Here is a 27,587-nt window from a genome sequence, read left to right on the forward strand (position 1 = left end):
TGGTTGGATGGCATCACTGATTCAATGGACATGAACTTGGGCAAACTCTGGGAGATGCTGAGGGACAGGGAGGACTTGCATGCTGCAGTCCATGGGGGTCACAAGAGTTGAACACAACTTAGCAACTGAACATAAACACACATGCACACACACGCACGCACACACATGCACACAGACACACGTGTGTGCACACACATCCACGCTTATGTTTACAGAAGCGCTAATTTCAGTGGCCAAGAGAAGCAAGCAGGCTACATGTCTGCAGCCATATGAGTAGACAGAGAAGATGCGATGTAGATATACGAAATGGAGTACTGCAGCTGCTACTGCTAAGTCACTTCAGTCGTGTCCGACTCTGTGCGACCCCGCAGAAGGCAGCCCACCAGGCTCCCCCATCCCTGGTATTCTCCAGACAAGAACACTGGAGTGGGTTGCCATTTCCTTCTCCAATGCATGAAAGTGAAAGTGAAGTTGCTCAGTCGTGTCCGACTCTTAGCGACCCCATGGACTGCAGCCCACCAGGCTCCTCCGTCCATGGGATTTTCCAGGCAAGAGTACTGGAGTGGGGTGCCGTCGCCTTCTCTGAATGGAGTACTACTCAGCCAGAAAAATAGAATGAAATACTGCCATGCAGCAACATGGATGAACCTAGAGATTATCATACTGAGATAAGTCAGACAATTATTATATGCAATCACTTACAGGTTGAACAAAAAAATACAAAAGAACTTATTTACAAAACAGAAACAGAATCATAGACATAGAGAACAATCTTATGGTTATCAAAGAGGAAAGTGGGGTAGGGATAAACTAGGAGTTTGGGATTAACAGATCGACACTCAGTCAGTTCAGTTGCTCAGTTGTGTCCGACTCTTTGCAACCCCATGGACTGCAGCACGCCAGGCTTCCCTGTCCATCACCAACCTCCAGAGCTTGCTCAAACTCATGTCCATGACGTCAGTGATGCCATCCAACCATCTCATCCTCTGTTGTCCCCTTCTCCTCCTGCCTTCAATCTTTCCCAGCATCAGGGTCTTTTCTAATGAGTCAGTTCTTTGCATCAGGTGGCCAAAGTATATTGGAGTTTCAGCTTAAGTATCAGTCCTTCTAATGAACACCCAGGACTGATCTCCTTCAGAATGGACTGGTTGGATCTCCTTGTAGTCCAAGGGACTCTCAAGTGTCTTCTCCAACACCACAGTTCAAAAGCATCAATTCTTCTGTGCTCAGCTTTCTTTATAGTCCAACTTTCACATCCATACATGACTACTGAAAAACCATAGCTTTGACTAGATGGACCTTTGTCGGCAAATAGATAAATGACAATGACCTACTGTATAGCACGAGGAACCATATTCAGTATCTTGTAGTCAACCATAATGGGAAAGAATCTGAAAAGAATATATAGATATATATACATAACTGAATCACTTTGCTGCACACCTGAAATTAACATAATGCTATAAATCAACTATACTCCAATAAAAAATTTGAAATAAATTTAAAAAAGAAGTCAATGCTTCCCAAACTTTTTGACGAAAACCTCTTTTCCCCGCAAGCAGACATTTAAAAAGGGAAGTATGGATAATGCCTTGCACAGGTTCCCCTAGCTCTGTAACAAGAGCCCAATTTTATTTCAAAGGAACTGCAAAGCTGACAGTTTTATACACACTTACTGATGTGAAAAGAATTAGATTAAATTAGGTTCTTCATAATTGTCTTTTTAAGTGAAATTTTATATTTTACTAGTCAACAGATTTTATTTGAACTCAATGAATGTGAGTGCCGGCCAGTCTTGGAGCCATAAAAACCAGGAAGAATGCCAAGGGATGTGGATTATTCAGAACAAGCAAACGTGGTCCCACTTTTCAACACTGAACTAGAATCATGTCATTAAAAAAATATGGAATATGCTCTCCCCCAAAGGCATTCAGAGTTATTGGGAACTTTTCCAAAATTGGACACAGATTTTTCCCTTCTCATTCTGGCCTGGCTTCACTGAAATTTGCATCTTGCTTCCCAGCTGAGCTGAGTTAATTATAGACATTTCCTTCTGTATTTCCCTAGTCATGTTTCTGCTTTTTAAGTGTTTTGATGTGTGCATCCTTGGGAAGACCTTTCTTTGGAAACATTAGCACTGGGAAGGCAATGAGCTTTGAGAAACACTGACCCAGACAGCAAGTCAGGTGCCCAGAGATGTTACAGCTCCTCCTGACTTTCTAGGTTACAGCTATTGCATGCTGACCCCTGTAAGATGTACATGGTCGTGGAACCATTGATGCCCGCAAGGCAACCTCAAGATGTTTTAACTATCAGGGACTTCAGATACACGATACCTTTCCAAGGCTTTCAATGATTCACTGAGTCTATTTCGTTTTTTCTTTCATCTTGAAGCTTTTGAGTTTGTAGAAAACGCTCCAAGGTCTCCTTGAACACAACACTGGCTCTGTTTCATTTTGGGAAAACCTTATATCCTCCCCGCCCCTGTCTCCCCACTGTCCACACTGATATTACATTTTCTGGCTCATCTCCTGATGAGCTCGCTGAGATCAGCCAGCTCACAGGGACTGCTGCCCACGTCCAGGAGACTCAGCACCTTGACATTCAGTGCGCAGTCTGTCTTCACACTGTGGGCTGAGTCCTGGGAAATCAGGCAGGGATCCTGTGCTCTGGGCCACAGCGAGGACCAACCAGAGTCTAGGTGAATAAACAGAGCCTCCTGCACCTCTGAGAAGAGCACTTCAGATGAAGGTCTTCACAAGCCCTGGTTTAGACGGAAACACATCTACTGCTTTGGGTTAGTCACTGCAGTGGGCGTTCCTCTGTGCACTTGTCGTGTGTGTGTGTGTGTGTCTGTGTGTGTGCGCGCGCGTGTGTGAGAGAGACAAAGAGAGAAACAGAGAGAGACCGAGACGGGAAACCTGAAATTGACTACATAAGCCCAGCGTGGTGGAGGAAATGCATTGACTCCCTTGGTTGGTTCCTGAGAAGAAACATCATCATAGTGCCACTGGCTGTCTAAACCCCCTTCCAGCTGCTCATGGTGTGATGCTCGCCCTGCTGGGGGTGATGGTGATGCTTCTCCAACCACAGAAAGCTGCAGAAACCACTTCAAAGGCGGGAACGATGGTACAGCCAGGTTCCCATCCACCCGCTCCTGAAGCTGGAGTGAGGAAACTTCTGGAAGGTTTAAAATGAAAATCTCCTGGCTAAATTGCTAATAGAGAGGCAGGTAAAAGGCAGGAGTTATGTTAAAGTGAAATTTTATAAGGATCAGGAAGAGAAGTGCATTCAGTATTTTTGTTTACAGTTAGAAAACTTTAAAAATTTCAATTGTTATAGTCAAATCCATATCTGGCCAGTTTTCCATTGTTTTTCTATAGCTCCACTGAGTCCATACGTTTTTTTTCACTCTGTTTTATACAGCCACATCTGCCAGCTGGCCCTTTTCTAGTAAATCCTCAAGCTGAATCCCGTGTGGATGCTCTTCTTCCCCAGCAAGCACTGCCTCCGCAGTATTTCCCATGTCTTCTCGTTGGACCTATTCTGACCACTGCTGGGGAAACATTATTTATTGAGCACTGACCGTGCATAATATTTCAAATTCTCCATCACAGGATGGACTCCGATAGAAGCCATGTTTTCCAGCCACTGTTTCCTCATTTAGTTTTGAGGTCTCAGCCTCCAGAGGGTCTCTATGAACATCCTCAGCAGGTGTCTGGTCTTTGTGGAGATGACAGGGTCCTGAGAATTAATCTGGGGTCAGCCTGCACTTCCTCGTTCGTCCTCCTCTCAGGAGGGGAGCTTGGCCTTGAACCTGCGGCTCCAGCCACCACATTTCCTTCACAAAAGCTGGGGCAGGGTGGGGAGGGCACAAACCCACCCCGAGAGGGATCCTGATTAACCCTGATGACCCCTGACATCACCAGCCCTTCCTAAAACCATGGAACCCAGCGGTCCAGCCCTCTCATAACCAACCACTCAACCTGCATATCGGGATAATGGTTAAGTTACAAATGCAAGGGACTGCAATTAAATAATCAGTGCCTGTGTGATCACGGGGGGTTTATCACATTCCCTTCCTCTCCACAGTTCTAACCCCAAGACACTTTGCTGAAGGGCACACAGAGTCCTCCACCCTTCCTTTCCAAAACAATTAGATCATGTAATAAGGAGTTTGTTATTAGACTTCAGTTATTTATGGCATGTGGGATCCTATTCTAAGTGTTTGACATGCATGGACTCGAACTGGCCTTCCTTAGCGGCTCAGATGGTAAAGAACCCGCCTGCAGTGCAGGAGACCTGGGTTCGATCCCTGGCTTGGGAAGATCCCCTGAAGAAGTGAATGGTTACCCACTCCAGTATTCTGGCCTGGAGAAATCCATGGACAGAGGAGCCTTGCAGGCCCCAGTCCATGGAGTCGAAAAGAGTTGGACACGACTGAGTGACTTTCACTTTCACAATACACCAATAAGAAAAATACCATAGATTTCCCCCTTAATTTTACAAATGAGAAAACTAAAGTCCAAAAAGAGTTAAGTGACTTTTTAAGGCTGCTACTGCTACTGCTAAGTCACTTCAGTCGTGTCTGACTCTGTGCGACCCCATAGACGGCAGCCCACCAGGCTCCCCGGTCCCTGGGATTCTCCAGGCAAGAACACTGGAGTGGGTTGCCATTTCCTTCTCCAATACATGAAAGTGAAAAGTGAAAGTGAAGTCGCTCAGTCGTGTCTGACTCTTAGCGACCCCATGGACTACAGCCTACCAGGCTCCTCCATCCATGGGATTTTCCAGGCAAGTGGTGAGCAGTTGGCACTCATGCTCAGGTAGTCTGAGTCCAGGGTGCACATCAGGCACCGTGGCGCCCTGCCCATACCATGAACCATCAAAAAACTGCCCAGCCCTGTGTCCAGCAATCACGCTGTGGGGTGGACACAGGATCGATTCTATGTGCGGCGTGTTCACAAACCGCAGCAGGAAGAGATCATGATGACATCCTGCCAGTGTCTGTGAGTTTATTGGATAACTGGGCTGTTACTCAAGAGCTCAGCAATACCCACTTTTCCTGTGAAACCGTACATACGAGTAAAATATTTTAAAAGCTCAGCTGCTTTAGGGAGGAGATGAAGTTCTGCTGGCTCTGTCCCCGCCCCCTTTGGTGGCTGCCATCTCAAGCCCAGAACTCAGGGAAGCAGAGACTGAAAACCCCAACAAATCCAAGCTGAAGCCTGGGGTCTGGCTGCTCTGATCCAGTGAAGGCGGATGCCCCCTGGCTGACACATTGAAATGATGCTCTTCCACGGAGACCTCTGACCTTCCTGGGTGCACCCCATTCGCCCCAGGCTCCCAGAACCCCGGGTCTGCAGGCCGGGCTGGGTTCCACTCTCTCCTCTGAGGCTTCCCTCTGTAGACCAGTGCCTACCTGCCCAACAGCCTCTTTCCTCCTCTGTGGGCACTGCTGTGTCCCAGACTAGCAGCTGTGACCATGCCCTGACAGTGAAGGGCTGGTGTGCTGGGTCCAGGACCATCCCCGGCCCCTGCCCTCACCCACCTGATGCTCTGAGAGAGAAAGGGAGGGCGTGGACCTGCAGGGTGGAGCCGCTGCCTCAGTTGCTCTGCGGGGTGGGGGTGGGGGTGCCTGTAGGGGGCCAGGGTCCTTGGGCTCTCTCTCAGGTGCAGAGAGATGGGTGGAGTGTGTGTGAGGTGGCTTTTCACACGCACCATGGCGGTATAGAATCCGCCTGCAATGCAGGAGCCGCAGACTTGGGTCAGGAAGAGCCCCCGGAGGAGGAAACAGCAACCTACTCCAGTATCCTTGCCTGGAGACTCCCGTGGATGGAGGAGCCTGGCGGGCTAAAGTCCAGGGGGTCTCAAAGAGTCGGACACGACCGAGTAAGCAGCAGGCACACACCTCTCTCCCTCTCTCCCTGGACTTGCACCAGGGTGCTGAACCGGGAAACGGTGTCACATTAATGCACATCCTTTTCCCTTATGTAACAACGGCAGGAAACGTGTTTCCGTGCATCTTTGGGCCTTAAGTGTTCGGAGGCACTTGGACTACTTAAGTCCAGTGGTCAGAGAGCCGACTGTCCAGCCACGAACCTCCTTATTATCTGCTGCACTGTAATGCCTGCACTCTGGCACCATGTGACAAATCAGGAAGCACACACGCTTATTATTAGCACGTCTTCAGAGGAAGGACCCGGACTATCTGCAGGTCCCTGATCACCCGTGTGCTAAACTGAGGGTCTGGTGTGATTCCTTGGTGCTGTTAAACAGCTCAGCGCAGGCTGATGTGGGCACAAGAGCCCTCATCATGGAATACATTTGCATTCCAACCCTGTCTGGCCACAGCAAACGCAACTGCAAGTCTTGATTTCACATCATCGAGACTTAAGAAGTCTTGAATCAAAGTCCTGCTGCAGCCTCAAGACAGCCTCTAGGGTCCGGCGGTGCCAGGCCAGGCTGGAGGTGGGCAGAAAAGTCAGGGTCACACCTGCAGACTTCTCTTCCTGTTCCAGCTCCATCCAAAGCGCCAGGTAGCTCTGACTGTATCATCATAAAAATGGACGTGCATGTAGCGAATGTGCCTCCGGCAGTTTTGAATAGACTACAGAATCCAGGAAAAGATTTTTGTGTGTGTGTCAGAATCTGTGCATTTTGGTTTGGGAACTTTAGTTTCCCTCTAATGACATAGAGTTCAAAAACACTCTGATTTGACTTTCTACCTGCCAGATGAAATGAGGATCACAGGACCACAGAAAAAGAAGCTGTGATCTTCTTCTCTCATTTCAATTGAGAATTAGGTAATGCAAATTTCCAATCAAGCAACAACTTATCGCAATGCTGTATTTATAGGAATCTCCTCTTCTTAAAGGTTTGCATTTCCCTAATGGGACTCCCTCCTCTGATAACCACAAAAAGAGAGGAAAAAAGTCAGCAGAAGCAGTTATATATAGAAAATGTATCTCGTACATTTTTACTGAATGAAAGATTCTTTAAATTCTGCAGTGCTTTACAATTTTTTAAGTTTCATACACATGATTTCACACGATCCCGTAATAACCCCTTTCTAAAGTCCCCTCCTCTCTTTTCTCTCCCCAGTGGGTAATCACTGGTTGTTCTCTATATCTGTGAGTCGGCTTTTGTTTTTGTATTCACTGGTTTGTTGTATTTTTTAGATTGCACGTGTGAGTGATAACATGCAGTATTTGTTTCTGTCTGATTTATCCTTTGTGGTGTTGTAAGTTGTGTCTGACTCTTTTCAACACCATGGACTGCAGCACGCCAGCCTCCTTCGTCCTTCACTAGCTCCCTGGGGTTTGCTCAAATTCAAGTCTGGTGAGTCAGTATTGTGATCGAACCATCTCATCCTCTGCTGCCCCCTTCTCCTTTTGCCTTCCATCTTTCCCAGCATCAGGGTTTTTCCTAATGAGTCAACTCTTCCCCTCAGGTGGCCAAAGAATTAGACTTCTTTTTAACTCACACTTATTTTTAAACCCAGACAAAGTATTACTAATGCGAACTATCACACATCTTAAGCAGGTCTAACAAAAGTAATTCCTACTGTTTCCCTAATAACTGTTTTGTCTTCTCAGCTGTGGTCTTAAGTCGGGCCGTCAGGCAGAAACTGCTCAGAATCAAACGACGGATGAAAATTTGGAGAGAAAAGAATCCATTTGTAGCCACTTATAAGCAGCCACATAGGCAGTTCAGAGTTCTAATTTCAGAACTCCTTTAATTTAAAAAAAAAGGTCTGGAGAACTGGGTTAAGGGCACTGTGCTTATCCAAATAGAAGTGAGCAGAGATAGGGTCAGGCAGGATGTCAGTCCTTCACGCATTCCTGAAACAAAGACATGTTGAGCACGTTGGCCATGACAGATACTATACCAGGCACCTAGACACGCCAGAGAATAAGACAGCAAGAGACCCTGACACTAGTCAGCTGATATTCTAAGTGTGTGTATGGGGAAGGTGGGGGAGAGACAAAAATAAAACAGGCATGATAAGAAAATTATAAAAACATATTCAGTTCAGTTCAGTCACTCAGTCATGTCCGACTCTTTGTGACCCCATGAATCGCAGCACGCCAGGCCTCCCTGTCCATCACCAACTTCCAGAGTTCACTCAAATTCACGTCCATCGAGTCGGTGATGCCATCCAGCCATCTCATCCTCTGTCGTCCCCTTCTCCTCCTGCCCCCAATCCCTCCCAGCATCAGAGTCTTTTCCAATGAGTCAACTCTTCGCACGAGGTGGCCAGGCGATAAATGCCATGGGAAAAGAAGAGCAAAGCAGGGCAGGGTGGGGAAGAGCAGGAGGGCTGGGTGGGAGAGCTGCAACTTTAAGTAGGATGCCCAGCGTGGACCCCTGAGGAAGTGATGGGGAAGCAGAGATGTGAAGGGCAGGCAGGAAGGATGTTCAGGCAGAGGGAACAGACAATGCATGCCTTCCGGCCATGACAGGGACCTTGACATTTACTGAGGGAAGTTCGGAGCCACACGGGCAGCTCTGACCTGGGGCAGGGTCACCCCAGCGGAGTGATGTTCTGCAGTGAGTTCAGCATACAGGGAAATTGACTGTCCATGCAGTCAGGATGGATCTGAGAGGTGCAAGAGGAAGGGAAACTTGGAGGATGGTGTGAAAACTTCCAAGAGTCCATCCAAGCAGGAAAATGGCTCTCAAGTGTGTGTAAGAGGGAGTGACAGATACTGGAGGGGCCAGAAACGACCCCTCAAGTCCACCTCTTTCAGAGACACTGTGATGTACCCCAGAAGTCGAGAACAAGGCTGTTTTCCCTATGGCTATGATGAAATAAAAGATACGCTGGAACAGGAGAAGCAGGATCAAAGATCATAGGGAGACAGGATATTAGGATTCTGCTCAGGTGCACTCCAGGCACCTGGGGAGACAAAAAGCTTCTGGTTGATATGATCTCCTCGGCGCTGCAGGACAGCCGTGAGGAAGGGTATCAATGATTGTGTGTCCAGTAAGGCCAGCGCCTGACAAGGAAACCAGACATCCCCACTCATCACAGCCAGCTCCTGTTTCCATAGAAACAGTGCCCCGTCTTTGACAGCATCTCCCCTCTCCCTGTAACAGATAACCAGTCATTTAGGGGCTGACTTTTCTGTCCATTCAGAGGAACGAAAAATCTAGGAAAAAGGAAGAGACACTGGTGACACCTTTCTACACATAAAATAAAGAACTGGCCCGGACAGGCACTCGGGGAGAAAGAGCATCTGCTAGATCTGGGCGTGTCTGATGACATCGCCTATTGTTTAGATGAAGACGTATACTCTTCCCTGGTGGCTCAGGTAGTCAAGAACCCGCCTGCAATGCAGGAGATGCAGGTCCAATCCCTGGGTTGGGAAGAGCCCCTGGAGAAGGACATGGCAACCCACTCCAGTATTCTAGCCTGGGACATCCCATGGACTAAGGAGCCTGGTGGGCTACAGTCCATGGGGTTGCGAAGAGTGGAAAAAACTGAGCAACTTACACTACACACACACATGTCCTCTTTAATCCTACACTGTAAATATAGATTCTGTGTAAAACGGATTCCAAAATCCACGTGACATGAAGAGCATGACACTCGGTGTAAGGACACAGACTCAAAGCATCCAGGCTTCCCTGTGAGACCCTCAGAGTCTCTTCATTCTGACTTGGAAGGTCAAAAGCCCAGGAGGCTCATGTCTAAGGCTGGGCCTTTGTAACATCCGGAAGGCTGTTTGCTTCCATCGTTACTATCTGGGAACCTGTATGTCCACTCCTGTTTCCCAGTCTCTCCTGGCCCCCTCCCATGAACGCCCACACTTGTCTCTTCTCACCCTTTCCTCTTCACCCAACAAGCATGCTCCCCAAAGACAGGAAATGAGGGAACTGGTTAAAACTCATCACCCCAACATCGGTTGGCCTCCCAGGGAAGTTTCCATTTCCATCTCTTTGGGAACTGGAAAGTCTTAAGCACGATGCAGGAATGTAGAATGAAGCTTCCCATGGAGGTTGAGAAAGTGCCGGATTTGCCCACAGACGAGGAAGCAATCAAGGTCCAGAAACAGTGCACAGTGGCTGATCCACAGGAACACGTATCCCGCTGTGTCCGTCAGCTCAGGCCAGGTGACACTGTCTGGATGTAATCTCGGTGATTTACAAACCTAACCTTCTATCTTTCCCTCTGATACACTGCCAGCATCCATATCAGAAGGAAGGAGAGCAGGGCAAACCACGGGCCGGCTCACAAAGCGTCCACTTAGGAGAGCTATTCTCACTTCCAGTCCATTCCACCTGCCAAGGTCAACCACGTGACCACATACGACGCTAAGAGGGAGGGCACAAGCCCACAGGTGCCCGTGAGACCCACAGGTGCCTGTGAGACCCACAATAACGTGCAGAGCGGCAGTGACCCTGCGCCAAACCATGGCAACACTCAACGTGAGGTCCAGTTTGGAAATTCAGCCCAACTTGACTTCCAGCTGAGTTTCTCCGCATGCCACACCCACGCATCCCTGTAGCGAACTAACCACGGTCCCCATGTAGGTTTCAGGGGCGCCTCTGTCTCCTCAAAGCGCTATTCTCAGCAGCAATGCACTCTGGGGTGGACTTGCAAACAGATGGGTTCACTCTGGACTCAAAGAGTTTCACCTGCAGCACACTGCCTTCAAACCTGGCATGGAGAACACACATTTGCAAGTCGGAAAAGATGGAATGGACATAACAACAAAGAAGACCTAGGAGTTCGCCTGGGAAAGAAGCTAGGTATTCTATTAATATAACATTCCAGGAAACGGCAACTGTCCCCTTTGTGAATATTCCCAAGACGATGTGGCAAGGTAGGCAGGGATGAAAGCTTAATCTCAGGGCAGCCTGAGGACTAAGAGAGCAGAGCGCAGGCCCACTTGTCTCCATTGGCTTTAGATGCCAGAAGGCAGCGGTCCGTCCACAGGGTGGGGGAGATGCTGAGGAGGGATACGCAAAAGCCACAAAGAGCCCAGAACCAGCCACGCATGCTCAGGGCTTGGAGCCATTCACACAAGCCTGGCGGGGTTTCACTACCTTGTGGGGTTGCAACCATTGCAACTCTAAGAGCTTTCACAAACTGATGAGATAATGTCATCTCTCAGGACTTTCAAAGAGATTTCTTATTTTTGCTTCAGATTTTTAAATTGCTGGATGGCATACTGCACAAAGCATAGGAAGGATCTGAACACAGTTTAGGAAATTAAATATTTTTGGGGAAATGGTTAGGGAGCCTGGAGGCCTGTGACCTTCTCATGCATTTCTCCACCTCTAGTTTCTGCTTTATCCACCCCCTCTTCATGTGTATTGCATAAAACCTCTTTTATTCCTGTTCCTATTCTTCAATGCTCCCTTCTTCCAGTCCTGGTCCACTTCTGGGTGATGCCATCTTAAAACATACTAGGTGCCCAATATATAAAATAGAAGGGATATAAACAATCATATAAATATATGACAGACGATATAACAAAGAGCCCGTTGCTGTATGACACAGCTGTATTAATTCCAGTAGTTCTGTCTTTAAACTAAATCTTCCCAAACAGTAAACAATAGAAGACAGAAGGATTCACTGGTCTTCTCAATTCCAAACTGGGGAACGTGCCAGGAAAACCTGCTCCACATTTTTTTTTTTTTTAAACAGAGGCATATCAAAACTGACCCCAAATCATCTAAGGTAAAAGCTGATAGCAAATAAAATCTGAACATTAGAGAAAGTTAAGATTTTATTTTGACAATGACTGTGATACCCTGGAAAACCTTGAAGTTCCTTTTTAATTAAAAACTAGGCGGAGGCATCTTTTGTTTTGGTTTGTTTTTAATGTCCATTGGGCATGGTACTAGTATGATTTTACTGCATTCTAAATGCCTTCAAGCTGTTTATCTACATACCACAGGAGTGAGTTAAAGTTAGGTTTGTTTATTTTAAAGGGAATGACTGTTCCAGGACCTGAGAACCATTCCATTTGTAGCAACGGGAGTCCCCCTCTTTCCTGCATCCAGGCAAGACTCCAGTCCCTGCCAGGTGCCGGGCTACGGTGCCCGCTGCTGTCGACTGAGATGTTCCGACTCTGGGAAGCAGGATGCTCACTGCCTGGAAGTCTACCATCTGGACCTCGTGGGCCATCCTGGCTTCAGACTCCCTGTAAAGGTACCCATATATGTTCTCAGATTATGGGACAAAACTGAACATTTCCTGTGCTTCCGGTGGATTTGGATGCTGTTAGGAAACACAGAAAGCATTGTATGGAGGAAAAAAGAGTAAAACCATTGGGGAAACCCATTCAGGGCAAAAGTCTCATGCTACTGTGGTGAAATTGTTATTTTCTTTGGCAATTAGCATATCCATTTAGAATCAAAATAATTTAGACTGTTAAGATTTCATAACGTTCATATGTTTGAAATCCAGTGATATAATTAAGTTAATTCTGCCACTCAATTACAGTACCATAGAGGATACTGAGAAGAACACAGGAGAGAAGTGAAGACTGAGTTTCTCTGAGGTCCAGAGAACACAAGTGATTTACAGAATATTACTCACATAACTATCTACAGTCTTCTCATTTGTAAGATGAGATGTTATCCAGTTTTTAAATATTTTATTTCAGATAATTTCAAGATGCAGATCCTTCTAAAGATAAGTGTTCCAAAAGTCATTAACCAGAAAGGCTGAGTGCTTATCCTTTTGTACTTGTACAGAAAATCAAATGGATGTGTTTAAAATGAAGCAAAGCATAGCACGGCACATGGGTACTGACTGCCCTTAACACTATATTTATTAGGCAGAATTTAATTTTGAAAGGATTACTGTACGTATTATTTTACAGGCAACATCCATGAAAGGGATCACTACTGTGTATTGCAGAGAAGCATTCCATATGCACGATAAATGCGCTGGTATCATCGGAGTAATTAAAAGGAACGGGGTTATATTCAATCAGCTTGTACATCTTACTCAGCAACTCCTGCTGGTTGCTTCCAAAAATTAAACTCATTAATCATTCTGATTCCAAAGGATAAAAAGCTTGAAGTATGAAATAAAAAGCTCTATTTTTATGAAGAAAAAATGTCCAAAGTCAACATCCAGAGCAGTTCCTGTCCACATAGTGATACTGGAATATTAATCTCATGTGGGAAGATGAGCTGATTCCATTGTCAAAAATATAAATTGATACTATGTTATCTAATACTCCAGACCTCCTCATATCTACAGGTAACATATACAAGTAAATTGCTTAAAAGTGTGCACTAGCAGGAATAAAAGGAAGCATGCCATATGAAGTAGGCTGCCGTGCCCACTTCAAAAGATCTTACTGCTACACAGAACTCAATTCCACCAAGAAGGCAGAATGCTCATTTTTCACAAACAGATTCGGCCTTAAGCAAAGACGTACTTTTTTGGCCGACTCCACAGAGCAAAGGCTTGTTAACGTGTTGAAATTTATTTGCAATAATTCACAGTGGACAATTGACTCATCCAAATGAAAAAAATCAGGCTTACCCTGACTACTTTTTCAAGCCAACAGATTGACTCTTTGTTATGGTTCTCCCCAGGCCAAGGTAACAAGGAAGGTGGAATGAGATACACCCAGTGGTGCTTTAAAAAACACAATGTGCAGTGCAGAGGCAAGGCAGTTTTGATGCTATATTTGGCTTCACCCATCAGTCAGCTAGCACTGAGTCTTTGTTTATATCACTATTTGTACTTCCTGGTAACAGACAATTTCCCAATGATGACTCTGCTCTGCATTGAGACAATAGGCAAAATTTTGTATAATTTTGTGGTAGCTACTTTACCAAAACATTCACAGAGAGACTGTTTTAGATAGTAAACACATGAAATTAAAAGATGCTTGCTCCTTGGAAGAAAAGTTGTGACCAAACTAGATAGCATATTAAAAAGCAGAGACATTACTTTGCCAACAAAAGTCAGTCTAGTCAAGGCTATGGTTTTTCCAGTGGTCATGTATGGATGTGAGAGTTGGACTACAAAGAAAGCTATATGCTGAAGAACTGATGCTTTTGAACTGTGGTGCTGGAGAAGACTCTTGAGTCCCTTGGACTGCAAGGAGATCCGATCAGTCCATCCTAAAGGAGATCAGTCCTGAATATTCATTGGAAGGACTGATGTTGAAGCTGAAACTCCAATACTTTGGCCACCTGATGTGAAGAACTGACTCATTAGAAAAGACCTTGAGGCTGGAGAAGATTGAAGGCAGGAGGAGAAGGAGATGACAGAGGATGAGATGGCTGGATGGCATCACCAACTCAATGGACATGAGTTTGAGTAAGCTCCAGGAGTTGGTGATAGACAAGGAGGCCCGGCGTGCTGCAGATGGGGTTGCAAGGAGTTGGACACAACTGAGACCGAACTGAACTGACTGACTTGTGTGTTTAGCATTGTTCTGAAATGCAGAAAATAGACTTTGCAGGAGGACAACTGTTGTAGGGCACTATGAAACAGTGTTACATAGCATCAAAGCCATAAGGGCACCTCAAAGCCATCTAGTGAAATACTGTATATTACAAGAAAGAAATCAAGACATTGAGAGAAATGCAACTGTACAAGCTTACGTACATCGTATGCCACGCTCGGGGGTGGAAGAAATAGTAGTGCTAGAAGTAGAAATAAAGAGGTTAGGCAGAGAGTCATTTAGAATAATGATACGTAAAGAGAGGAAAGTGGTGGCTTAGCGGTAAAGAATCTGCCTGCCAGTGAAGGAGACATGGAGATGTGAGTTCCATCCCTGGGTTGGGAAGATCCCCTGGAGAAGGAAATGGTGACCTGCTCCAGTAATCTTCCCCATAAAATCTCACGGATGGACTGGAGGAGCCTGGTGGGCTACAATCCATGGGGTCGCAAAAGAGGTGGACATGACTGAGCTACTAAACAGCCACACGAGAAAGAGAGGGAAGTGACAAAGTCAGGGATATAGTTTATGTAGATGTCTTGTCGCCACTACCGAAACTGATCTGTGGAACAAAAGGTGGGAGAAGAGATCAACGTGGAGACCTCCAAGGTCCTTCCAATCCTACAGTTCTCCAATTCTGCAAAACAGAAAAGTAAATACTCTTCAGAAGAGATGCTAGGAGGTGTATACCAGAGGAATTAAGCTACTTCGGCCAACTGCTATTACAGAAGCTGTGAAATATACTCAGCTTCCTTTATCTTCATTTTACTTTTCCCAATATTTAGTGTATCTTAAGAAGAAAACATGGCAGGGAAAGAATAGAATAGTGGAGACCAAAACCTTGGAGTATAGGTTCTCCCAACCCCCTACATGAGGGAGAGGAGGGGGAGAAAAAGGACTTACTGAAGAATACAAAGGTCAGAGAGAGATAGGACATGAACTCATGTGGCATCATGAAAGACACATGATACAGAAGTCTGACGTGTAGGGTGGCGGTGATCAGGAGCAAAAGAGGTGACGACAAGGACGAAGGCCATTGTATCAAGTAATTAAGAGGACACTGAAGACATTTTCTGTGCAGTTTTCTGCAGTGAGGACAGTAAGAATGTGAGTGTGCCACCAACCTAAATAAGGAAAAAGGAATTCTTGTAATGAATTAGTGAATCCACTTTAGATCACCTGATTGAGAATTTTAAAGCTCCAAGTAACCCTGTGACATGGTAACCCTTCTATAGACAAGTTACACTAAGCATTATCGAATTCGACATGAAAATAATGAGATCAAGCTGGTGGCTGAAACTTTTAACCTTTTCCTCAATATGTTAGGAAGATAATATGAGATTGTAAATACATTTGAAATTGCAGAAGAAAGTCAGAAGGTATACACATATTTCTGTGGAGTCAAGCTGCTTCAAAAGTTAAAGCTGATAAACTCCAAGGAGAAATTAACAGGATGTTGACAGCATATCAGTGAAAAGTCAGGTGGAGAGGAAGAAGGGCTGGAGGTTGCAGACAAACAGGAAGATGAAATACGTCAGAAGCATGACATCATAAGCTAGACAGCAGTGACATCATAAGACAGACTGAGTAAGCAATGATCTTTGCTCAATCTCTGTTTTGGCCAAATTGCTGTTTTAAAATCCTGTCATCATATTTGTACTGTTAGGAAATCATATGTCATCAAAAATGAAGAATACAGGAACATGCTGATGTGGCCCTACTTCCCATGGCCTTCAAAGTCCTTTAAGAAATCAAAAGGAAACACTCAAGCTAGGGCACAACAAGGTTCAATATTTTTAAATTAATTGAAGTTAATTCCCATCAGAAGTTACTAAATCCCATTAAAAGTCACTTCCAGCAGCAGTCCCTTTAAGAGTCAACTTATTTTTAGCCTATGAAGTGAATTTTAAATCAAAATAGCTATTGATTCCTCAGAGGGGTCTCCCAAGTCATTGACTTTAAATAAGTATAAGATTGATGAGGAAACTCTGGTAGAAAAGCACTCTGGCTTTCTTTCTTCTTCAAAGTTAAACTTCACACCTTAAAACTGGCCCACCGCAGACAGACTTTTACACAGTAGAGAGGTCCCTAAACGTAGTTGGTCCAGACAGGAAATGCACTCCTAGTCACTAACCATGCAGCTGCAGCATTTGACTTCTCTCTTCCAGACCTGGTAACTACCTTCAACTTTATTTTGTAAAGAACTGTTCATTCTCAGTCCTATTCAGACATGTGTGCATATACACAGAGACAGATCGAAAACTACATTTCATTTTCTCATTTCTAGATGGCAGGACAATGAGACACAGAGTTCGTTGAATTTTAAAGGTAACGCTGTTTACCATCATGTGAGTGATCAAGGTGGGAAGACTGTTTCTGTTCCACGGAACAGACAAGTCACAGAAGAGCAATGACACCAGCAGCCTTAGTGCTGGGACTGCAGACGAAGGTGCTGCAGATTTCCTAGGTGCTAATAGAGAGGATGCTTCAGAACCTTGGACAGCAACCAGCATGCCCTGGGGATGCCCAAGACACACAGAGTAATATGCAATGTATTCTTTATCAGTTGTACATCTTAAGGGTTAAACGTAGGTACAGGGTGATTACTCAAGATTCTTTAATCCTAACAAGGGCTAATATCAGAAAAGTAGCTTTTGTACCTACTTTCTTTAACTAGTACTAACTCATAGCAAATGGCATTCCCTGTGACTGGAGGGAAACGAATCTGTTTGATGTGTACACCTACGTAGTATATTTTTAGACATAATTTTTCCAATCCTGAATATTTTTTCTGAGAAAAGCACATAAAAGTTTTCAAGAAATTGATGCTACATTTACTCATGTGTCATTTTTTAATAATACATTTTAAACACAATATTATATATATTTCATAAGGATACTGCATACACTATATTTATACTTACTTTTACACACACAGACATACACACACCCTTTGTTTTTCATTTTCCATGAAATAAAAAACATTAATATCAGGAGTTAATGAATTTAAAGTAGATATACTCTTCAGAGTCATCTCAGCAGAAACCATTTGCAAATGTTAAATTAATAATTTGCTCCTCAGTTCAACCCTTTTGCTTATCTGAGGAACACTTCTAGACATATGTCAAAATGAAAGGAGGAATGAATACATGCTCAAAGCTAAGACGGGAGGGGGGGGAAATGGGCGGAGACCGTCTACAACAAAATTCAGAAACTCTCCATTCCCCTAGCGACACCTAGAGCCTGTTAGGAGGAAATTGCTCATGGTTCTCACTTAAAGCATAACAAATCCCAACCGTTTTAAGTCAAAAGATTTAAGGCAAAAAGTGCATCATTTTTGTCTGCATTGCAGCTGGGTGGTCTTTCCCAAGATCTCTGGAGTTTAATCCTCCATAATTTTTCAACTGTCCCAATGAAACCCTTCCTCAAAGATTCTGGTTCCTTGAATCTGAGAATTCATGCATTTCCCTTAGGACCTGACCCACTGGAGTGAGGGCCATCTCTCTGATATGTCTTTGTGTAACGGGCGGGGGGGGGGGGTCTGGAAATAAACCAAAATAAGAATATCTCATGCAAGCTCTAATACAGGGTGTGTGTGTGTGTGTGTGTGTGTCCACATCTCCCACAAACTTTTGCCACCTCTCCAGATCCTCCATTCACAAAACAAAACAACCAGTGACCCAAGTCAGGGCATGTTGAATGATCACAGCCTCCTGCTCAGGGCAGAGACAGGAACTGCCCTGGGTCTGTCAGGGGAGGCCATCTGCGGGGGGCTTGTAAGAGGACCTGTGTGCAGGTACCCACCCCCTGCTACCCCCGGGTGGGGACACTCAAAGCTACACACGGTAAACTCTTGGACCCAACACACCCAGCCAGGCTGGACCAGTTGAGCCAGTCCTGTCTGACTGTCTGAGAGCTTGTCTGGGATTTTTTTCTCTGTTTTTTTTTGTTTTGTTTTGTTTTGTTTTTTCTGGAAACACAAGGTATCAGAAGCATCACTTGGCCCTCCCTGGCCCTCTGAATAGCTGGAAGAGATCAACAGAGGTGGTTGAACTCATCCACCTTGGGCAGCCTGCGGGTGTCCTGCCTGAGTCACCGGTTACTAAGGTGATATGCAAATCCAACCTTTGAAACCCCCAGCTACCAGCCCGGAGAAGAGTAGAAAACGTGCTCCTGGAGAAGTTTTCCCACTAACACAGTCCAAGGTCGTGGCTAGTCCAAGGCTAAGTGTGAGGACAGGCAGGGCCTGACTCGCACCAGCACAAACTGTGCTGGGCCTGGGTCAGAGGGCTGGGCCTCGGAGGCAAGTGCTTTTATTTTATGGTTCGGGAAAGAGGATCACCATCAGCCCCACCACCAGTGGGGGAGGGGGTTAGGGGAGGGGTTGGAGAGTGGAGAAGTGAGAGAAGTGACAGCCTGGGAGGTAAGGACTCCAGTGACAGGTGGGAAGGGGCGAAAAGGAGCCTGGGACAGCCTCTTCCTAGAGTCTTAAAGCAGACAAAAGAAAACGTAAAGAAAGAACAGAGAAACCAACTCGTAAGCACACACAGATCGAATTCTCTCCTTAGGATCCATAGCAGCGTGCGGGTAACAGCAAGCGTCCCCGGGGCCGCCGTGAACCCTCAGCCAATTCCACACCCCAGCAGCGCAGCTCCGCCAACGCTGCCCTCAAAGCCACCAACTCTTGGCCCGCCGCCGCTGCAGACCGGGACCCGCTCCAGGACGGCGGTGACCGAGATCCGCGCAAGGAGTGGTTTTGTGGGCGCGCTTCCGGGAGCAGTGGGGGAGGGGAGGGCGCCCCGAGACCCTCGCAGGCGCGGCGCGGGCGTGTCTCCCCCGGGCTCGCCTGGAGCCCCGCGTTTCCCCCCAACCCCACCCCCACCCCACCCCCAAGATGCTCTTACGTCCTCGTCGTCACAGTCGCTCCGCGCCTGGTACTGGAACCGGGGCCGGCCGCCCGCGCCACCGCCGCCGCCGCGCTCCCGGGGCGCCGCCGCGGGCGCCGGGGCTCCGAGGGGCTTGGGCCCCGCGCCGTCCTCCTCCGGCCCCTGGCCGCCCAGGAGGCGGCTCGCCTCCGGGGGCGCCGGGAAGGACCGCGAGGTGTTGATCTTGCCAGTGAACCTCTGGTACAGCGAAGCCATCGGTCTCCGCGCGCTCTCGCTGGCTGTCTTTGGGGCGTTTCTGTATCGGCTTTCTCCCTCTGGGGCTCCCGCTCCCCACGCCCTCCGGGGGGAAAAGGGGAGGAAGAAGAAGAGGCGGCGGCGGCGGAGGAAAGGACGGCGGCAGCGCGCCGCTCCTCCCGCGCGCCACTCTCGAGTCGCCGCCGAGCGACCGCCTGGCTCAGCCTCCTCCGCCCCCTCCCCGGCGGCTGGGCCGAGCCAGGGTCTGGCGGTGTGTTCTCGTTCCCTTTGCTTTTCTGTTTTCAACTCTTCGGCACGGCCGCGTACGGCTTAATCAAAGCCATTGAAGGGAAGAAAAACAACAGAAAACCATAAAGGGAGGGAAAATGCCTAGGCCCCGGAATTTGGCACCACCTAGAGCCCGGTGAGCATCCGGAGCGCATCTCCTCGTTCCCCCCGCCCCGGGTCCCCGCGCAGCTCCTCCTCCCCGCCGTCTCCCCACGCGGCCCTTCACCCCCGGGAACGGCGCCCGGGGGTCCCGGGGCTGGCCGCGAGGAGGCCGCGGGGCCACGCAGCTCGTGGATGCAGGCGCGCGCTTGGGGGCTCCGGGCCACCAGGAAAGGGCACCCCGCCGTCTTCCGGGAGAGCGCAGCGAAAGAGGAGGTCCGCGACGGGGAGGGGGCGTCGGGGGCACGGAGGCAGGGGGCGGCACCCCCAGATGCAGGTCCTCGGTTCCGCGCGGGGCTGTGCTCCGCGTCCACGCGCTCGCGGCTGCAATCCCGGCGCCCTGCGGGGCCTTTCCCCTCGTGTTTCCCTCGCAGCTTTTCCTGCCTAACGTGAAACGACAACAGCCGAGACCCCTGGAGGTCGGGGGTGCGCACGGGGGGTGATGGTGTGCAAACCGCGGGGATGCAAGGGAGGGGGCTCGGGGTCGCGGCCTCCGATGGGCCCCCTTCCTTCCCAAACCAAGCTCTGCTCCAAAATCAGGTCTCAAGAAGAAGAGACGGAAAAGGTCACGGAAGGCAGGCAAGGGCCGACCGGGGTGCGGTGGGGTGCGGTGGGGGGAGGGGTGCTTTCCGAGCAACTCAGTTCAGCGCTCCTCCCGGCACACCCCCACTTATTTGTGTGTATCGCGAACTTCATTTTCGTTTTCGATAAACGCGTAAATGCCAACAGAGGCTAAAGCATTTGGTGATGCCTGCAACTTTTCCGAAGCCTGCTCCGCGCCCGCCCCCAGCCCCTGCACTGAGAGGAAGTGGGGAGCCCCGGGTGTGTGGGGGGCGACACCTACTGGGGCGCTCGGGTCTGGGTGCACATTCGCTCTTCCTCTGCAGTAAAACGTGCTCCAGCGCCCCTGTGTGGAAAGACACCCACTGTGCCTGGGCGCTGGGCTCCGGCTCAGACCGCAGGCTGGCGTGTGGTTTGTCCTCTGCCTTTCGGGGTGGATTCCTCCCTCCTGTCCTGCTGGAGTCCATTGTCCTGCTTGAGGGTCTAGGCCTCTCCCTGCTGGTCTCGTCCCCCTCCCCCAACCCCAGATCTTCCACGCGCAGTCCTTTCCCCCTTGTTGGCAGCCCTTGGGCTGGGATGGATCGTCCTGTCCTGAGCGGACTAGGACCCCACACTCCAGACCAGCTCGCACCTGCTCCGGCGCTTCCCCGGTCCTTCCACTCCACGTGGGTGTGGGCATCTTCACCTTCCAGCGGGACTTCCGCTCCGCCATGGTTTCCGTGACCACTTGAGAAAATGGCCCCAACTGCAGGCTGCCAGCGCTTGTTGAGTCTGAGTCCAAGGCCAGCTCCTGGCACCATTGTCCAAACGCAGAAATCCCAGAGGGAAAGAGACCTTGCTGTCCTTTGTCCTAAAAACTGCTGCCTCCTGAGGTGACCCGAGGATGAAAAACCAGATAAAACCAGGGAGGGTCTTTGAATGCAGGAATGGAAAAAGCAGACCCTTATTGTCCTTCCCTCCCTTTATGTTGTAACTATTAATGGAACAGTATAACTGTCTCCCCTCCTACCCCATAGGGAGGAGGCATTTGCCCTACTCTTCTCCCCCCACCCAGTATACATGCCTCATCCAACCAGCAAATGACCCGCAAGACCCCTATCCCACTCCTTGTACCCTGGGTATCAAAGTGGACTAAAGACCGCTGTTTAACGTCAGTTCTCCCTTGAGCTGGCCCGCTGTTCTAACAGCGTCTCTCTCTCTCATAAACTTTATTTCCCTCTCATTCTGTCTCATGTCTGGGAATTCTTTTCCAACCCAAGCCCGGACCAGGACACCTCCTTCAGGGTCCTTAACTTGGGTGGAGACACTGGAAGTCCGCTGGGAGAGGACCCCTTCAGATCCCTCCCAAGCTCTCAACCTAGCAAATAGTCTTGTTTTAATTAAAATGTATACCACAGCTATCCTCTGTTTAATCCACTATGGTTTCCTTCCACTAAGAAACAGAAGTGCATCTTAACATAGTTCAAAAGATGTTTCCTTTCCCGAAACCATAAAAACAAGTAGAATCAGAATCTGGACAGCTGGGGGCCCCCCGCACCACCAAAAGGCAGATATGCCTCCTGCTGATCTGGGGGTGCCAGAGCATCCTGCCCCACTTGATGTTGAAGACAGAGGCCACAATTACAAGAACCATCCAGCTAAACCCTAAGAGTCATCACATTCAGATAAATAGGAAATCTTGCTTTCATCCCCCTCCCCCACCCAGCTGTGCTTTCAGATCCATGAAACTGCTTTCCCAAACCCACTTGAAAGCCCGCCACTGCTGCTCACAGTGGCATCTACATCTGACACCTCACTAAATATAGAGGCTGTGAGGGTCCCACTGATGTAATACATATGCATATATATATTTATGAAATGTCCATGTATATATTTACATGAATTATAAGAAGAAGCATGATGAATATTTCTTGTAGCAATATAGTTCATACAAGATATTTATATGGAAATAGTTTAGCTATCACACATTTTATAGATGTGTGTGTATCAAGGAGAATAGATTGAAAGGGAGATAAGGAAGACATGCAGGGTCTCTCACACTTGAAATTATATTTTCCAGCGAGCATGTAGGTCTTCAAATTACACTTTGGCCAAAGCGACAGAGGATGGGATGGTTGAATGGCATCACCAACTCAATGGACATGAGTCTGAACAAACTCCAGGACACCATGAAGGACAGGGCAGCCTGGCGTACTGCAGTCCGTGGGGTCACAAAGAGACACAACTTAGTGACTGAACAGCACGCAACAACAAAAATCTCAACTAAAGGATTCAGATGAAATGATAGGGCCATTCTAATTTATAGTTATTTGTAAAGTAAAAAAAGCTATAAAGCCCATAAACAACTGGGTGAAGAGTTGAGTACAGATGGGTGTCAAAAGAAGTATATCTGAAAATTGAACAGGACAAATGGAAGGCAAGGAGCTGTTGCGATGAGCAGAGGCCAGGGTGGTGGGAGCAGACAGAACACTAATGCAGAAACGTCACAAGCTGCAAAGCTTCCTGGGCACCATCTAGATCCGGGGCCCATCAACCAACTTCAAAAGCACCGGGCTACCTTCCTCCACCCACACACTGAATACGACTCATCCTAAAGCATGTCCTAGACTTTGAATGTGAGTCTGTGCACACATGTTGGCAAGCGTGTAGGCACTCACACATCCAAGTCTGCCTGAAACACTGATACATACACTGCAGGGTCTCTCTGGAACCCTGGATAGACTGTCAGAACCCTGAAGTCCCAAATGCAAAGAGGGAACTGATGAATGAAGTCACGCAACTGCAGAGAATTGCAAGTGGTGGCACTTCATGATGCATAATTCATTCACTTACTGCCTTCAATAACCTTTGCAGAACCCCAACCTTTAAATAAGGAAAAAGATTCTGAAGAGTAGGAAAACTTCCCAGGGAGTGTGTAAATAGAGGGGCAGTGCTGCAGAAGGAAACTTGTCTATAACGGCCTCCACTCAACACTGAACGTCTTGGCTATGAAGTCTAGAAAAGTAGATCTCCATTCCTGCTCGTTGGCTAAGTATGGGAATCTATTTTCAAAAATGTTCTGTGGATTATCTCACATCAAAATTTTAATTCTTCATTATGGCTTAAAACTCTGATCACTGACCCATTTTTTCCATCTAGTCTCACATGATTATTTCTTCCCTGTTTATTAAAAGGTGGGAGTGTGTGTTTATTTTCCCTGGAACCAAATTACAAAACAAATATGGTAAATCATTGGAATTAGGCAGATGCTACAAAATAGGATGGGCAGTTATTTTTTTTAGTGACAATAAAGGGAACTTTCTGGTCTATATGCAAGCTAAGCATTGTAAAAATACCAAAAGTGTATTGAGTCCAGAAGCCCAGGCATGCTTTTTATTACCTAAGAGGTTTTCTTACTTCTAGGAGAGAATTATGTCCTATAGTTTACTTCCCCCTTCTTTTGGAGGAGAACGAGGAGGACAGAACCTTGCTTAAGATTTTTATTCTTTTCCAAACACTGATATTTCAGAAAAAGAAATGGCCAACTTAGCACACTCTGACAGAAAGGCTTCCCTAAAACACTGGACATCAGTGTTTTTAAAATATTATCACATTGTATTCATACAAATGGAAAGAAATAAAACAAGTATTTTGGTAGCTTGAGAAAATACAGTACCAACTACATAAATACAGAGCACCCATTCTCTCTTGTACTCTCTCTTTAAAATAATTATTTCTTTGCAAGATGACTATCGAGTGGGATCCGGATGGTAAGATGGTAAGATGTCCTTTTCAAACTTTACAAATAGGAAAAGTCCAGCACTAGAAAAAGAGAAGACCACTACTAGCTTTGGGCTTCCCTGTTGGCTCCGTGGTAAAGAACCTGCCTGCCAATGTGGGAGACTTGGGTTGGATCCCTGGGTCAGGAAGATCCCCTGGAGAAGGAAACGGCAAACCACCCCAGTATTCTTGCCTGGGAAATCCCACGGACAGAAGAGCCTGGTGAGCTACAGTCCATGGGGTTGCAAAGATTCAGACACAACTGAGCAACTAAACAACAGCAAAAACAACTCCTGGCTTTAACACAAAGTTAAAGTACAAACTGAATTAACCTTGAGCTTTTTGAATTGATACTTCAAGATTCATATGTTTTAAAGGAAAACATTTATTTTAAGCCTGGCGGGCTACAGTCCATGGGGTCTCAAAGAGTCAGACACAATTGAGTGACTCGCACTTTCATTTCACTTTCAACCGAAAGGCTTATGCTAAAATTAATGTAGTTAAATGTTAGTTTCCAGCAGCACATGTCCCTGCATTTTAGTACTGACTCTGCACTTGCCTGGTTTTCTCATACAGTCTGAAATATACATACAACTCTCTGCCCCGGGCAGCACCTGCTCACCTGGACTTCGTTACTAATACACGTGGTAATGCTGACCACCAAGTAAGTAAAACAATCACTGACTCAACTAAGCCCGTATTTTCCTCTGAGCCTGGTGGGGCTGTGGGAGCCCACCCTCCCTTCCTTTAGGGGTCCTTGAGGGGCCCACTCTCTTCTGTCACCCACACCCATGGACACTGGACTGTGGCCTATTTCCTCTTTCCTCCCATCTTTCACCCTTCTATCTTCCCATCCTCTTTCTGCTCCTCCATGGTCCCTGCTCTGGATCAATATCAGTAAACTGCATTTTTTTTCCTTTAAAAATTCCTTGCTGCGCTCTGAATACTTATAAGAATTTGCTTTTCACTAGCAATGCTGCCTCAGAAAGTATCTGAATAACCACATTAGCCCCTAGAAAAGGCACCAACCTCTGTCTGCTCCCACTTCCTGATGATTCAGTGAGAGCTCCACCATGCTCCCCAAGGCTCCTAAGATTTTTAGAGCACGGGATCCAGAAGAGAGCCTGTTGTTTCTGTCTGTCCCTGGTGATCGCTGGAGAGCAGCCGTGTCATCATCTAAAATGTCTTCATTCATACCCCTTGCACCATTAGATTAAAAAGGAAGGCAACTTCTGCTCTGAAATGCCCCCAAAGCTCCTTGCCTTTCAAACCACACACTTCCCGGGTCCAGTGAATTAAGCTGAATCGGCTTCCCTTCAATGTTAAAGTGACATTAACGAGCCTCTGCAATTCAGTGCTTCCCTTTTAAAACCAACAGAGGTGATGGTTGAGTTCTGGAAGGAGAAAAAGCTTTTATCTGCTCTCTCTTGTGACCAATGGCTGGCATTTCAAAGGACCAAGTCTTGTTTGGCTCTAATGGGAAATGTGAAACCAGCTTGAAAGGACAGGGCTCAGACCCTCACTGAGGGTTATTCTTCATCATGTCACCCAAAGGGATTCTTAGGTTTTCACTGGAAAGGAGCAATGGAATAGAAAAGAAGAGATAGAAACAGGATCATTCAAAGGCTGAGTCTTCTTCAGATAGTAGAAAACAGAGCTAGTATTGATTCATTCATCTTGCCATGTAAATTCCACTCAACTGCAGGCCAGTGGAACTGCAGAATACGGAAAATCATCTACTGGGGGCTTCCCATATCTTAAGTTCTCAGCTAAGTGCTCTGCACACATTAAATCATTTAATTCTCACAATTATCATTTTTCACTTGGACGTCCCAGGTGGCGCTACTGGGAAAGAAGCCACCTGCCAATGAAGGAGACATAAGAGACTCGAGTTCCATCCCTGGGTCAGGAAGATCCCCTGGAGGAGGGCATGGTAATCAGTTCCAGTATGCTTGCCTGGAGAATCCCATGGACGGAGGAGCCTGGCAGGTTAGTCCATGGAGTCACAAAGAATCAGACCCAACTGAGCGACTAAGCATGCATACATAAGGATGGGAGGGAATATGAGTAGTCCTTAAATGTGTTGCAGAGCTAAATTATAGGGAAGCCTAGGTGTGAGGCTGATGTAGTGTACCAGCTGGAAATAGCTGGTATACTAAGAAGGTGAGTTAAGCCCAGGGAACCAGCGTCCAGGTGCAGGCGATGAGTGTTTCATGCATCCTGGTATCTGCCTTCCAGACACCGAGGGGCAGAAGAGGGGGCTTCCTCTGATTGGAGAACAGGGGCCTTAGAGAGTCAGGGCCAGAAGCCCTCCCTGAGGCTGACCAGGGATGCGGCGGGCCACCTGCTTCCTGGACATCCATCTGGTTGAATGTGAACCTGCAGAAGTCGCTTTAAAGTCCCTGTCCTGTCCATCTTACCCTGCCTCAGACACTGCCAGAATTAAGACCATACCCTTGAGTTTAGGCATTGTCTGGAATAGCATCAAGAAAAAATCACTGGACATAACTGAGGTCTTACGGTACAGCACAGGGGACTCTGCTCAGTGTTCTGTGGCAGCCTGGATGTGAGGAGGGGTGGAAGGAGAATGGGTTCGTGTATGTGTGTGCTGAGTCTGAAACCATCACAGTCAGGTTAATCGGCCATACTCCGACACAAAATAAAAAGTTCAGAAAAAAGGAACTGGCAATAAAAGCTCGCTAGCATTTAGAAAAATGAATAAATCACACAAGTGTCACCCATTAAAAAAAAAAGAATGTGGTCTGAGTGAAAAGAAAAACAAACAAGCCTCGGTTAATGGCACACACACCAGAAGACACACCAGCCTTTCAAGTGTGCGATGGGGCTCTCCCGGCAACACCGGCTCCTTCCTGGGGCAGAGAGTCCCAGCCATGAGCTTCTGGGTCCTGATGATTCATCTTCAGGGTAAGCCATTGCTTCCCCATTCATAACTGTGATGGACTGGAATGTTGTTCGGAAAACACCCACCGACCCTGGACGCCTTTGCAGCTCTACTTCCAGCAGCTTGTTCTGGCCAATGGAGTGTGAATGGACCCGACACAGGCAGAGACCTTCGAGGCATTTCCATAACGTGGCCGACCTCTTGCACCCAGGTGGCCCACCCTCTAAGAACACAGCCTGGGTAGTTGTAGCCACTTCAGCTTGGCCTCCACAACTAACCACACTTGGGAGAGACTTGAATCCAACCCCTGGTTTGGAGTTGAGCTCAGGGATCAGGGAACACAACGCAGAGCCTCCCAGCTGAGCCCAGGGC

General features: G+C 47.3%; 1 protein-coding gene across 3 annotated transcripts in view; it reads right to left on the reverse strand.

Moving 5' to 3' along the window:
* The window catches only part of DPP6 (dipeptidyl peptidase like 6), an 801,122-nt gene extending 781,146 nt beyond the window's left edge, over positions 1–19,976 (reverse strand). The window contains exon 1 of one of the 3 annotated variants that reach the window (XM_086394726.1): positions 19,331–19,956. In XM_086394726.1, coding sequence (XP_086250852.1) covers positions 19,331–19,567 — 237 coding nt within the window. In that variant the 5' untranslated portion in view covers positions 19,568–19,956. Of the gene's footprint in view, positions 1–19,330 lie in introns of all 3 variants that reach the window. The other 2 variants (XM_086394731.1, XM_086394732.1) reach the window with 2 other exon arrangements.
* Positions 19,977–27,587: the final 7,611 nt, after the last annotated feature.

The sequence above is a fragment of the Bos grunniens genome, chromosome 4 (assembly GCF_055505025.1).
Source record: "Bos grunniens cultivar Pamir isolate PY7600 chromosome 4, Bosgru_T2T1.0, whole genome shotgun sequence".
Lineage (NCBI taxonomy): Eukaryota > Metazoa > Chordata > Mammalia > Artiodactyla > Bovidae > Bos > Bos grunniens.